The sequence below is a fragment of the Macrobrachium nipponense genome, chromosome 36 (genome assembly GCF_015104395.2).
Source record: "Macrobrachium nipponense isolate FS-2020 chromosome 36, ASM1510439v2, whole genome shotgun sequence".
Taxonomy (NCBI): domain Eukaryota; kingdom Metazoa; phylum Arthropoda; class Malacostraca; order Decapoda; family Palaemonidae; genus Macrobrachium; species Macrobrachium nipponense.
The window spans coordinates 61,604,092-61,617,019 of NC_087220.1; the positions used below are offsets into that span (position 1 = coordinate 61,604,092).

Genomic DNA, 12,928 nt, shown 5'->3' on the forward strand with positions numbered 1-12,928 from the left:
TACGAAACATGAGTAAAAACATTTTACATTCTTACGTGTCAATTGAAATTACTAAAATGCAATGTAATCTGCACAAGCCAATTTAATATTCATAGCTATGACTTAACCTAAATGCCACACTTGAGTGTTATAGACTTGGATACTTTGCATTTTTAGGATTTGATACTTGAAGAAATATATCTATATCTGTTATTCTCACAAAAATGTCCGTCATCTGCTATATAATCCATACACTAGTGCCATCTGTCAGCATCATGATATAACACTTACTGGCAGGATTAGGTTCCCAAGACCAGGGCATTAGCATTACAGTGTTTTAAAAGTTTATGTTAGTCTGAGACTCCATTTTAGATCACCATTCTAAAATTCAAACGTTTTCTAACCTTAATCATATTCACAGATCTTTTACCATGAAGCTCTACTTGGTCATTTTTTTATTGCCATTATTATTCTTCACTAACTGGTAGTAACCACAGGAAGCAAACATACTGATATTCATAAACACACATATTAAATTTCACATAGAATAATCTATCATATTGTTTTAAAAAGGTTTGTTTCTTTTGTGTCATGTAAATTATATTTTTTTTTTAGATTGCACCTTTTAGGAATCTCTTACCCAGTGACAATTACACCTTAGATTAATGCTGCTTATTGAAAACACACCAGAACGCATGATATTTCTCTTTAGTTTTATCAACTTATCATCTTAATTTGTGTAATGACAGTACAATTTGGGGAGGGCTGCATTATGTTAAGTTTTTACATCATAGAAAATGTCACAAAATTAGAATATTTATTGGTCAAGAACACAGTTGCATTTACTGCACATACTTTTACTTGTCAGGAGTCCACATTTTACATAATCAAGACCCCAAAAATGTAAGCAACAGCATGGACTAATGTAATCTGATGTAAGTTGGCAGTATGAAATAAAAATTTCTTGGTAGGGCAAAAGAATGCACCATTAATATTGCCATAATGGCTGTATTTGATTTGATAGTACATAAGCAGTGGATTAAAAAATAATGACTATAAAATTTGATACAATTAAAATTCTTCACCTGTACATTTCTACAATAGTGAAATCACAAATGTCGTCTCATAAAATAATTTTAAATCAAAGTACTAAAAATTTTGGCACAACAGTTCAGTTTTCCGTTTCGTCACTATTGCTTCCTTGCATTCACCATCATGACCCGAAGACTGCCAAAGAATAAATTATGTGGAGACACAAGTTAAACTTCAAACTATTTTTAATGTGTTAACAGTTGGCAAAGCAGTCTTGTTAACCACGAGCAAAGGATATCCACTATACAATACATAACTTCAAGTAAATGACTGCAATATTAAAATTTCCCTACCTGTAAGTTGATTTCAGTCATTGTAGAATCGGGCAAGATCAATTCAGTTTCGTCCGATGAGGTTACTTGGCTTCGCTTGATCGACTGAGTGGTGAATGCTGGCCGTATGTTGGCTTGACTTTGGGTTGTGTGCGTTAAATTAGATGGTAATGAGGTGCGGACATTTTGTACAGTGTGTCTGACATGGTTCACTGAAGTTTGAACTCTCTGGTTGGGAACAACTGTAGATGTCAAAGAGTTTACCTGTGAAAGGAATTTATCAAAGGTTAATTCATACTGTCTACCAAGCAAATTCAATTGTAACAGTGCCTACAATATTTCTGCCATACATTGCAATTCCTTCCTCCTTCGGTTAAAAATATTACTTGCGATACATCTTGAGTAACTGCTCACAACTGAATCAAGCAAAAAAATCCTTGCTGTGTAATAATAGGGAAATGTTTTTACCTGGGGAAAAGATTTTACCAAGATAAAATTATATATATGCTGAACTTTTCAAGTCTTGGACTTGGTGTATAATAATGAACTTAAAAATGTATGGCAGTTAAATACAAAGTACATTTGTTGCTGGGTGAAAGAAGAATATAAACTACACAGGAAAAATATATATTTCAAAGTTTTGAGAAATTATGTCTCCTCTTCAGTGCAGAAAATATCAGTTTAGTTCATTCCAAGTTGTGAAATGTCTTCAAATTTAATTTAGACTATTAAAAAGTAAGTCTTTCCATTCTCTACAGCAGAATTTTAAGACCTATGAACACAGACAGAGGACACAAACGACTTGAGAACATCTTTCACATCTAACCCTTTAAAGGGGTCCTGTTAAAAACAATGACAATGATTTCCTCTGATGTGTAAGTGTGGTGTGAATTAGTAAAAGCTTTCCAGACAATAAAAATAGCTAAGTTAAATGGCAAGCTACATCATGTATCAATAAATTTTCTCTAGAATACTATATGTTCTATTGCAATCACTGTATGAGACAAAGTTTAAAGTAATGAAAATTTTCTTATGTGTGTTATTTCCTTCGCAAAGGTAAACTATTTAATTCTGTATTTATAGCAATCAAGTGGAGACACCTTTTCAAAAGAGAAGAGTACAGATCTTCACTCACCTTCACTGACCCTACTGTTGAGCTTGAAGAGGCATCAACTGACAACGGATCAACCTCTTCATCTTCATCCTCATCTTCACTACAGGATGACACACCACAATTGCTGTACTCAAACTTCATTTCTCCTCCTTCCAAGGCATCTAAAACCTCTGCAAATATTGAGAAGGGAAATTTAAAATGTATGGTCAGACCTCCTGGTACAAAATCACTGTTGCAAATCTAAATGCAAAACAATTCTGTAATAATGATACATTTTCTGTATTGAGTGGAGAATTATGCATAAATATGTACATACCTGGATACTGCATGGCATCTTTAATACCCTGAAGATCCTTCTTGCTCCACTTCTGAACTTCGTCATCCATCTTATGTGCCTTTGCGGGATTCAGGGCCCACAGGCATCCCTTCCGCTGGTTACTTCCCGCTACTGTGTGCACAAAAAAAGTCTTTTAATGTTCTTGCTAGACCTCATCATGGCAATACTCATTTGTTTAAAACCACTGACATCCTTGTGAACATCTGGTCTGGTTAAACATATGAACATCCACATGAATAGCAATAACAGGAAATAACATACGTAATGGTGAAAACAACCACTTACCAACAGGCTTTTCTATTTTCTCAAAGCACTTGTTAAGACTCAAGTTATGCCTCACAGAATTCTTCCAACCATTGGGTGCTGTTCTGAAGTATGGGAAGTGTTCACTGTAAAGAAAGAGCACACAATGTAAAATTGACTTCAACTGAACAGTACTACGCGTAATCTCTACTGACCTGTTAATGTTTAATTTGTCTTAGAATTTGTTATTAGTTAAATAAGCTTAAAAAATCACAGTAGAAGTACGTGACTTCATTAAATAAGCAAATACCACAGGAAAATGACAGAGGCAGAAACCCAAGTGCTTGGTTTTCTGCCCATCATTTTCCTGTGGTATTCGCTCAATTAGTTAAATAAGTTTGTTTGTTAAAACAACTCTCAGAATATTTCAGTTTATTGGACAATAACATGGACCTTAAAACAACCTATTCAACTTCTACTCTTGTTTTCATTTTCAAATTAGTCAGATTCGTCCGTTTCTACTAATACACACAGCAGCAATTGCCCCCCCCCCCCCCCCCCCCCCCACCCCTCCTCTTCCATGCATGACCCAATTTCTTGTCCCACAACTAAATCCTACACCTGCTGCCCTTTCTCTAAGTTCTATTTTCATTTTTATACCAAAGGTGTCACTCTCCCTACATATTCTAGCTTTGTTTCCATTATAAAAACTTTACTGAACCAAATTTATCTTTATCACATATCCTCTACACTCCACATTACCCAAGAATTAATTCTATGACAAACTTTATTTCCTAGGTCCATATATACTACATACAGCCTTTCTCTTTTACATGCAAGCTTTCCTCGTCACGCCTGCATTGTTTAAATCCACACTTGTCTCCCCCATCAATCTTAGCCTCATCCATCTTGTGTTTCTCAATCAAAATCCTACCTTACAGCTCCCCAGGTTACTAGGTACTGTTATGCCCACTTGAATTCGGTCTAATCAACAACCTTTAACCTTGAATTCTGGGTCTAATCAACAACCTTTAACCTTTTACAGAATGTTAAAAAATTACTTGAGAAACGTTTGCTATATATTTAAAAAAAGAAGGCAAATCAATATCGTGTTGTACAAAACACCTAAGCTGACAATAAGGAGCAGACAGTATTACTATTATAGGTCTGGTGGGTACGTCTGCAAGACTGCCGCCCAAACCTACTAGGTATGGTACGCAGAGTACACAATTTTGTTTGTACCTGGATACGTGATATTCCAGCAAGAGGTGTGTATGTAAAATTTGTACACCCTTACGCCTTGCAGAAGGCGCTTCATTATAAGGATACGGTACGGTATTCGTACAGTGATTAAATAACATTACTAAAATTCATCAGAAAAAAAGGGTACTCTTGAGAATACAATTACTGTGCTCATACCAATCAGAAAAAAATGTACTTTCAGATATATAAATGGTAATTACACATCCAACGGGATATTTAAAAATCAAGGGAAAAAATTACGCAAACGGAAGTTGGGGAGAGGTCCTTCCTGAGGGTAACCCCTCCAAAATCCTACGTAATCTCCCGTCTGCTGCTGGCCCCGTCGACGGAAATAGCCGGCAAGGATTAATAATCCTGGAACACGACGGATATTTCATGACTAAAATATCGATTATAATGAGGGAGCAAACCGTCCGTCTTTAAAAGGGATTTTAACGACCAAAAAATGGCGCGAATCCTATGCTGTTGTAGTACGAGAATGAAACCAAAACTCTATATCTAACCTTCAAACCAGGCATACTCTCTCTCTCTCTCGCCCAGCGCTCTTTCCCTCTATCACTCTCCTCCCAGCAGCAGCAGGAGGCCAGACTTGTTACATAATTCCGCGTTGCTATGATCGGGCCGAAAAAGAAACGTGGCCGGTAACCTTCATGTTTCAAGATCTATATATAGCAGCTCTTCGTCATTATGGGTGCCCGGTGTCCCGGAGAATGGCTCATTTCATTTTTTTTTAATTTATTTGCTACGATTATTTACAGAAAATCGATTGCGGAGCCTTGCACCCCCCCAAAAAAAAAAAATGGGGGGACGAAACGGAAAGGAAAATCCGCAGAGAGAGAGAGAGAGAGAGAGAGAGAGAGAGAGAGAGAGAGAGAGAGATAGTCTGGGAGGCAGAAGTGCGTTTACCGCCGGTAGAGGCAGCCAGCAGAGAGAGAGAGAGACTGTTGGGGACGGACGGAAACCAACATATACTGTTCTCTCTCTCTCACCCCGTCCCCGAGCTGTGTGTGTGTGTGTTGAATGTTATATATCGATCCAACTTCCTTTCCCTGATCTGATCCTCACTAAGTTACCTATAGGCTCTCTCTCTCTCTCCCCACATCTCGACTGCCTGTCTGTCTTTCGGTGGATGCTAAAGAAAGATAAAAGCAAAATAGATGTCTTTAATTTCTCTCTCTCTCTCTCTTTCACTCCGCCCTTTCCCCATTTCATTTCTAATTTGAGACGAGGGGGGACCTTGAAACCGGAGTTAGGCTGTGCGTGTGTGTGTTCGTTCGTTCGTCTAAAGGTATCTATCCATCCCTACCTCTAAAACACTGTATACGTGTTATGTATACTTGTATATGTACATTATTACAAAAAAATGCAAGCACGGCATCACGGTTAGCAGGAGATGCACATGTAGTACTAACACTGCTGCAGTGACTGCGCACGCACTATTTGCTTTCCAATAATTACTATCTAGAAAACATGGTGTGTTTATAAATATATCTAAGCCATCTTGTAAATATTTCATCAAACATTTCCACGTAGATTTCGACTTCAGACCGATATACGATTAAAGCAGGAATCATTTCCATAGTAAAAGGTGGTCGACCATCATCAGTCTAGAGCGAAGGAAGAGAGAGAGGTGGAGGAATATCGGAGCGGGTGGTGTAGTGCAGGACATGAGAGAGAGAGAGAGAGAGAGAGAGAGAGAGAGAAGAGAGAGAGAGAGAGGGGGGGGGGTGGGGGGGGGGGGGTTGGCTAGGAGGGAGGAAGGGTGAGCGAGTGAACGTCGGGAGGGACAAAATAATGGGGGGGAGGGGGAAAGGAGGGTGCAGGGGAACACAGAACAGTCAGCAGAGGCAGCAGTACAGGACGAACGGAGTAAGAGCTAGAGAAACACGAGTCTCTCTCTCTCTCTCGCTGCTGCTGCTGCTTCTTTCGCGAGGGCCTTTTCGCAATGGAAAAAGAAAATAAAGTAGAGGGAGTGAATAAAAAAAAAGGGCGGTAATATGAAGGAGCGCACCGCCACCCTCTCTCTCTCTCTCTGCGGAGGGAAAACTGAAATTAACATAAATCAACTTTAGACTTGGAGGGAAAGGTGAGGGTCGGTCGGTGTCTCTGTCTCTATCTCTCTCTCTCTCGTCTCTTTCTCTCTCTAGAGGGAAATAATATATAGAGGGAAGACTTGACTATCATCATCTCCCGCGCAGCAGACATACATGGGGACTGTAATGGGGGAGGGGGATATAGTGATGTGGGTACAACAAGGGGACGAGAGAGAAACAGCAACAGCCAACCACCATTCAAGGGCGGACGGAGGTATATAACCGACAGACTTTGTAGACAAAGAAAAAAAAAAAACAAACACCGAAATATTATCAATAATAATTCGCTCCCTTAATCAAAACTGGATAATCTCCTACGACGAAAGCAAATACACAGACATTATTATTATTTATACACCAATGCAAACGCCATAAACTAGACCGGGTAATTCGTAAATATTATTACTTAAATGACAGTTTTGAATCGAGCTAGTACGAGGCTTTTGCGGGCCGGGCCTTGCGACAAGGTGAACTGGTAAGAAGAGCTCGCTCTCGCTCTCTCTCTCTCTCTCTCTCTCTCTCTCTCTCTCTCTCTCTCTCAAAGGTGGCAGGAGCAGCCACCAACCAGGTGCACATCGTAAACAAAGAAAACCACAGACAATATTACAGTACAGGAAAAAAATCAAATAAAAAAAGGAACTTTGATAGATTTCAGAGTAAAATCGGGGAAAACTGCATACATCAGATAATAATAATAATTATAATAATGTCGAACTTGAACTTGAATGTTCTACTGACGAAATTAAGCAAAAATCATAAACACGACAAAAGTGGGGTCAAATTGGCCGATATGAAAGTACATGAAATAAATAAAAGCACAGACAATAATATAATAATAAATAAGTTCTGTTAATTCTGATGCCTGCGTCATCTGAATGTATTTTATATCGAGCCTTTTCTATCTTCCATAACTATTATAGGTCAGTATCTGACCACGGTTCATACTTTAATATATATGACATTAGTCTTTATTCTAACATAATCATGTTGAGAGGATGGAAGAGAATAGAGACCCCAGGAGAGCACTGAGAGCAGTACAAATAGGAAGAAGACCGCTGGGTAGACCAAGAACGAGGTGGATAGACATAATTGTCAGGGATCTTGAGGATGAAATCCAAAACTTAGAGGAAGCGAGGGAAATGGCTTGGGATAGAGACAGATGGAGAGGAACTGTATCAGCCTTATGCCACTGGCCAGTGGCGGGAAGATAAAGTAAAGTAGTAAGTAAAGTAAGTCTTTATTCTATACACACAGATTTTGATTTGAAGAATCTTACAGAGGAAATAAAGGAAAAATTACGAGTACCTTTACAACCACAAGAGCACACACACACACACAGGCTAATCCCAAGTAGAGGAACTGAATAAAAAAATATACCCGGAAATCAAATAAAAAAAAAAAGGATTAACATGAGTGACCAACAAGGACATTCTGCCCAAACTGGAGGTGAACACGTGGAAGAGAGAAAAAGAAGGAAATGCCGATATAGAGAGAGAGAGGGTGGGCTCCTCATATACGTACACTGTTTCCGAGAAGACTGACCCGAAGGCGTTAGTAGAGGTTAGAGGAAGAAGAGGAATTAGGACACATGAGGAATTCTCTCACCTCTTTGAAGGGGAATGCACAAGTTTTTAAAATGTTTCGTTTTAATATCTTTGTAAGTTCACAGACCTATCATGAATAAATATATTTGTTGACATTCAAGCGCTTGGATACATTGATGTTTGCATTGCTAAGTACATACCGGCTGTCAGGAAGATGTATAAATATAATCGAATAAACTTTGAAATAACTGATTCCTCAAAGTGTATACTACTCAAGAGGTCAATTTCACCAATAATGTTTTAATATAAAAGGAAAATAAGAATCGTCTCTTTACAACCTTGACCACACAGGTCTCGCCATTGTGGTTGGGGGGGGGGGGGGTGAACCTTAATATAAAGAATGAATGCTGTTAAATCATGTCTGGTAGGCAATAATATGTCCCTCTGACCACATATGTCCGACAGACATCATGAACACGAATGAAAGGAATGGTTTCCTGTTCACATATGGAAGAACAGGAAGAAATGACTCAACTTTTACCTCTTTTTTAATAATAAGCTACATGTGACGAGACAACCAAGTCCCTCAGAGGAAAACGGAAACGAATTGAGAATTCCGAAGTTGTCAGAGAGAGAGAGAGAGAGAGAGAGAGAGAGAGAGAGAGAGAGAGAGAGAGAGTAGCAGGAAATATGTGCTAAGCCTATGTTTCCGCGAGGAAGTGTTATCAGGTTAAGCTCGTAATATCAGACTAAGAGCATTATTGGCCAGAGAGAGAGAGAGAGAGAGAGAGAGAGAGAGAGAGAGAGAGAGAGAGAGAGAGAGAGAGGCAACCCCGAATCTCGTTTCAAAAGGTAGTAGAGTACACTATTGATCAATTACGGCTCAAAATAATATGCAGCTGACGAAGTAATCGATAATTCGCAACGATGCCAACTGTATGCAAAAAAAAGTGAGAGAGAGAGAGAGAGAGCTTTCTCGATCGATACTGCCTAGGGCGACGAATTGAGAGATTTTGCCTTTTCTTTGGAAGAATAACAAGTGTGTCAACAAAGGGTGGAAATCAAGTAATAAGGGCCATTTATATAAAGGCAAGATTTGAGAGAGAGAGAGAGAGAGAGAGAGAGAGAGAGAGAGAGAGAGAGAGAGAGAGAGAGAGAGAGAGAGAGAGAGAGAGATCTGAACAATTTTCAAGTTACCAACATTGAAAGAAAAAAATTATTTTGAGCAAATTTTCCGATTGACAAACATTCGATCACCAGTTGATTGAAATTTCGCTCGTGACAGATACTGGAAGGGGGAGGGGGGAAAGGACTATAAAGGTGATAGGGGGTGAGGGGGATAGGGGGAAATATAAAGCCTTATGGTTGGGCAGCTGGCTGGTCTCCTTTGAGCAGCTGGCTTCCAAAAAGGGGGGGGGGGGGAAGGGGGGGGTGTGTTAACCACATGGCCAGTGGTCTCAGCTGTTCGATAAAGTGATCAGCTGTGTGCTTGTGTGTGTGAGAGAGAGAGAGAGAGAGAGAGAGAGAGAGAGAGAGAGAGAGAGAGAGAGAAAACATACCCTGACCTTCAAAGAACAGAAGAGATACCCACCATTGTTGGTTTTTGGAAAACCAAAAATTAATAATGAGATACCTTAGTTTTTTTTTCAAATAAATAATTAAATACATTACTAAATAAAAATACTCACCGACTAGTTTTTAAAACCAAATTGAATAAAAAATCACTCACTGATAAGTTATGAAAACCAAAAATGATAAAAAAAAAAAAAAGTTTTGCACAAAGCTACCCACCCTATCACATCAATGAACTGGACACCTCTTGAGCTCTGAATCAATATTATTGGGGAAGGGGCGATTTATTTGGGGTGGGAGAAAAAGGCAGGGGGGGGGGGGGAAGGGGTTGCCTTTTGTCAAAATGGGGCGTGGGAGGATAAACCCCATTGGAGTATGAAATTTGATTGTGGTAGTAGTAATAGTAGTAGTGGTAGTAACCATGGGAACACCCACCACCATCATCATTCGGGGTTGTGGTAGATGTGGTAGTAGCTACGAGAACACCCACCACTATTCAGGGCTGTGGTAGATAGTAGTAGTAGCAGCTATGGGAATACTCCCTATCATTCAGGGTTGTGGTAGATAGTGGTAGAAGGTATGGGAACATCCACCACCACCATGAAGGGTTGTGATAGATACTAGTAGCTACGGGAACACCCACCACCATTAGGGGTTGTGGTAGTAAATAGAGGTAGTTGCCATGAGAATCCATCCCACCACCAGCATTCAGGGTTGTAGAGTGATGACACCGGGCCACATGCCCAACCTGCAGGTGATGGCACAGAGGCAGGAGGAACCACTGGGCATGTATAGATCCATCCACGTGCCCCTAAAGGAGGGCTGCTACTGACGGCAGGGGCAGGGGATCCGGAAGGGTCAAAGTTTCAGGTTTGGTGGCCCACTTTTTTCGGTTTCCCTCTTCCCACCAATGTTTTTTACAAACTTTTTCTGTTTTACCACATAATGGTTTCGACCTAAATTTACTGGATTCTATAACTTTCCCCTTACAGCCGACAATGTACTAAAGAACTCTTATATAAAAAAAAACTGCTATAAATATTATTAACTTGCTACCTTTTTTTGTTTAAAGATTTGCCACATAATGGTTATGGCTTCAATGAATGACCTCTACTTGGATTTCCTCTTGCAATTTAGAATGTAGTATAGAATTCTATGTAGGAAAGTACTCAAATAAATTACTGTGACAAGGAAAATCATGAATATAATTTACAAAGAACACTCTGCAAAGATCAAGTTAACAAAAACATTCCACATAAACAAACTAACGCACGAAATATGTTTTACAGCCTGCCAACACCTGGCAATACAAGGTAAACAAATCTGATTCCTCCACGATCAACTACGCCCCATATATATATATATATATATATATATATATATATATATATATATATATATATATATATATAACTACAGAAAATACTATTAAATCATTAAATGTATATCACAGGTATGATAAACAATGTAATTGTAGAGAGAGAGAGAGAGAGGATGATTCAGTAAATAATATCACACACATAAATAAATATATATATGTATGTATGTGTGTGTGTGTGTGTGTGTGTATGAAAGAAACGGTTTTGTGTTCACACGAATTAGAAGCTGAATAAAAGGAAACAATTCTTAACATTTTATTTATCAAAAATTTTTTTTTTTTATATAGTCTAAAGGTTTTATCAATTTATCAACATTTTCGAAATGGCGTCGTACTACGGTAACCATTTTCTATGCACGAGAAATACCTATTTTTTTCTTTCTCTTTTTTCTTAACTTGATTTACTAAAATCTTGCCCTTGGATAAATGAAAAATAAGTTATTCAATGTATTCTCTGCAGTGCAGGAGATTACACTCTAGTATAAAGGAATTGTAAAATGCCACGAAGCTACAGTTCTTGCGTTTAAATATTTTTTCCCTCCTATTGGCAGCCATGACTTGAGCACTAAAACTTAACATGAAATAAACATCATTATTTCCTCTCCGATGATAACATTAATAATAATAATAATATGACGATAACATACTATAATCACAGTAGTAAAATACTATACACTGTATATTTTCTATTTTAATTCTGCACTTAGATAACGTTAATAATATCTTGCTATGTCTCTCTAAGTCAAACATAATCATCACTATACACTTACAAAATGTAGGAAAGATTCGAATCACGGAGAAAAAAAATGATCACAGCACTAGAACATTTATACAACTTTAGTCATTACGCCAGAGAGAGAGAGAGAGAGAGAGAGAGAGAGAGAGAGAGAGAGAGAGAGAGAGAGAGAGAGAGAGAGAGAGAGAGAGAGAGAGTCGCTTAAATTCAACTATCCGCGTTCTGCCGTTCATGACCAACGTTACTTTAAAAAGTCAATCTCTCCCTCCCTCCCTCTCTCTCTCTCTCTCCTCTCTTTCTTTCTCTCTCTCTGCATGTCATGTCCTTAACGCTCTGGGAAATACTCCTATAAGCAAGAAACTCTTCTACATACAATACACTAATGTATTTTTACGCGTCGAATACATTCTAAAAACACAACATACACGCGTAAACACTGACGTATACACCAACCGTCAACAAGGTGTACACCGTGTATACGTGTATAATATATCAATGGCATTATGGCGGCCGCAACCACTCCTATTCACAATGCAGACTTGTTTACGTTATGCAACGCCAGGTAAAATCAAAACGCCTATTCTGATCTTTAATTTGGGTTGGCTATTTGAAATGGTAAGGGTATTGTTAAGTTTCTTGTTGCTGTGCGTAGGGACTACGTATCTTCATTCCTCTCTGCAACGGTCAACAACTGAATGTTTACCAATGTTGTTTCGTTTGTATTTAATCAGTGGCTGTTGTTTCCAATTGTATATATTATCAATGACTTGTTTCGTGGGTAGATTATAAATGACTGTTGTTTCATTTTTTATATCAATGACTGTTGTTTCATGTGTAATTTGTAAACAACTGTTGTTTCATTTGTATTATCAATGACTGTTGTTTCATTCGTATGTCATCTATGCTGTTTCATTTGTGGGGAGCTGTTAAACATGTGCGTTGTACTTAGTAAATAACTAAAACTATCGATTTTATGACGACAAAATGGTCTACATTAAAACGCATGTATGGAGAGAGAGAGAGAGAGAGAGAGAGAGAGAGAGAGAGAGAGAGAGAGAGAGAGAGAGAGAGAGAGAGAGAGAGATTTACAAGTTTGACAGGTCATACCACAATAAAACATAATTAAAGATATACAATTAACTACATAATATATGGTATGAATTGTATAAATTATAAAACCCAGAGAGAGAGAGAAAGCTAACCCCACTTTCCAAAGGCGACATTATCTTTATTTGAAGAGTTATCAATCAACTCAAGATATTTTCTTTGTTACAGAGTGTCTGTTATCCACGTGCCCTTATCAAA

The 12,928-nt window shown here is 38.4% G+C and overlaps 1 protein-coding gene across 6 annotated transcripts in view; it reads right to left on the reverse strand.

The window, feature by feature from the left end:
- The window catches only part of LOC135203765 (forkhead box protein K1-like), a 41,339-nt gene that overhangs the window by 2,466 nt on the left and 25,945 nt on the right, over nucleotides 1-12,928 (reverse strand). For all 6 annotated transcript variants that reach the window (XM_064233723.1, XM_064233722.1, XM_064233725.1 and 3 more), the window contains 4 exons: nucleotides 3,080-3,183; nucleotides 2,774-2,905; nucleotides 2,479-2,627; nucleotides 1,365-1,607 (listed from right to left, as the gene is read on the reverse strand). In XM_064233723.1, the coding sequence (XP_064089793.1) occupies nucleotides 1,365-1,607; nucleotides 2,479-2,627; nucleotides 2,774-2,905; nucleotides 3,080-3,183 (628 nt within the window). The remainder of the gene's footprint in view (nucleotides 1-1,364; nucleotides 1,608-2,478; nucleotides 2,628-2,773; nucleotides 2,906-3,079; nucleotides 3,184-12,928) is intronic.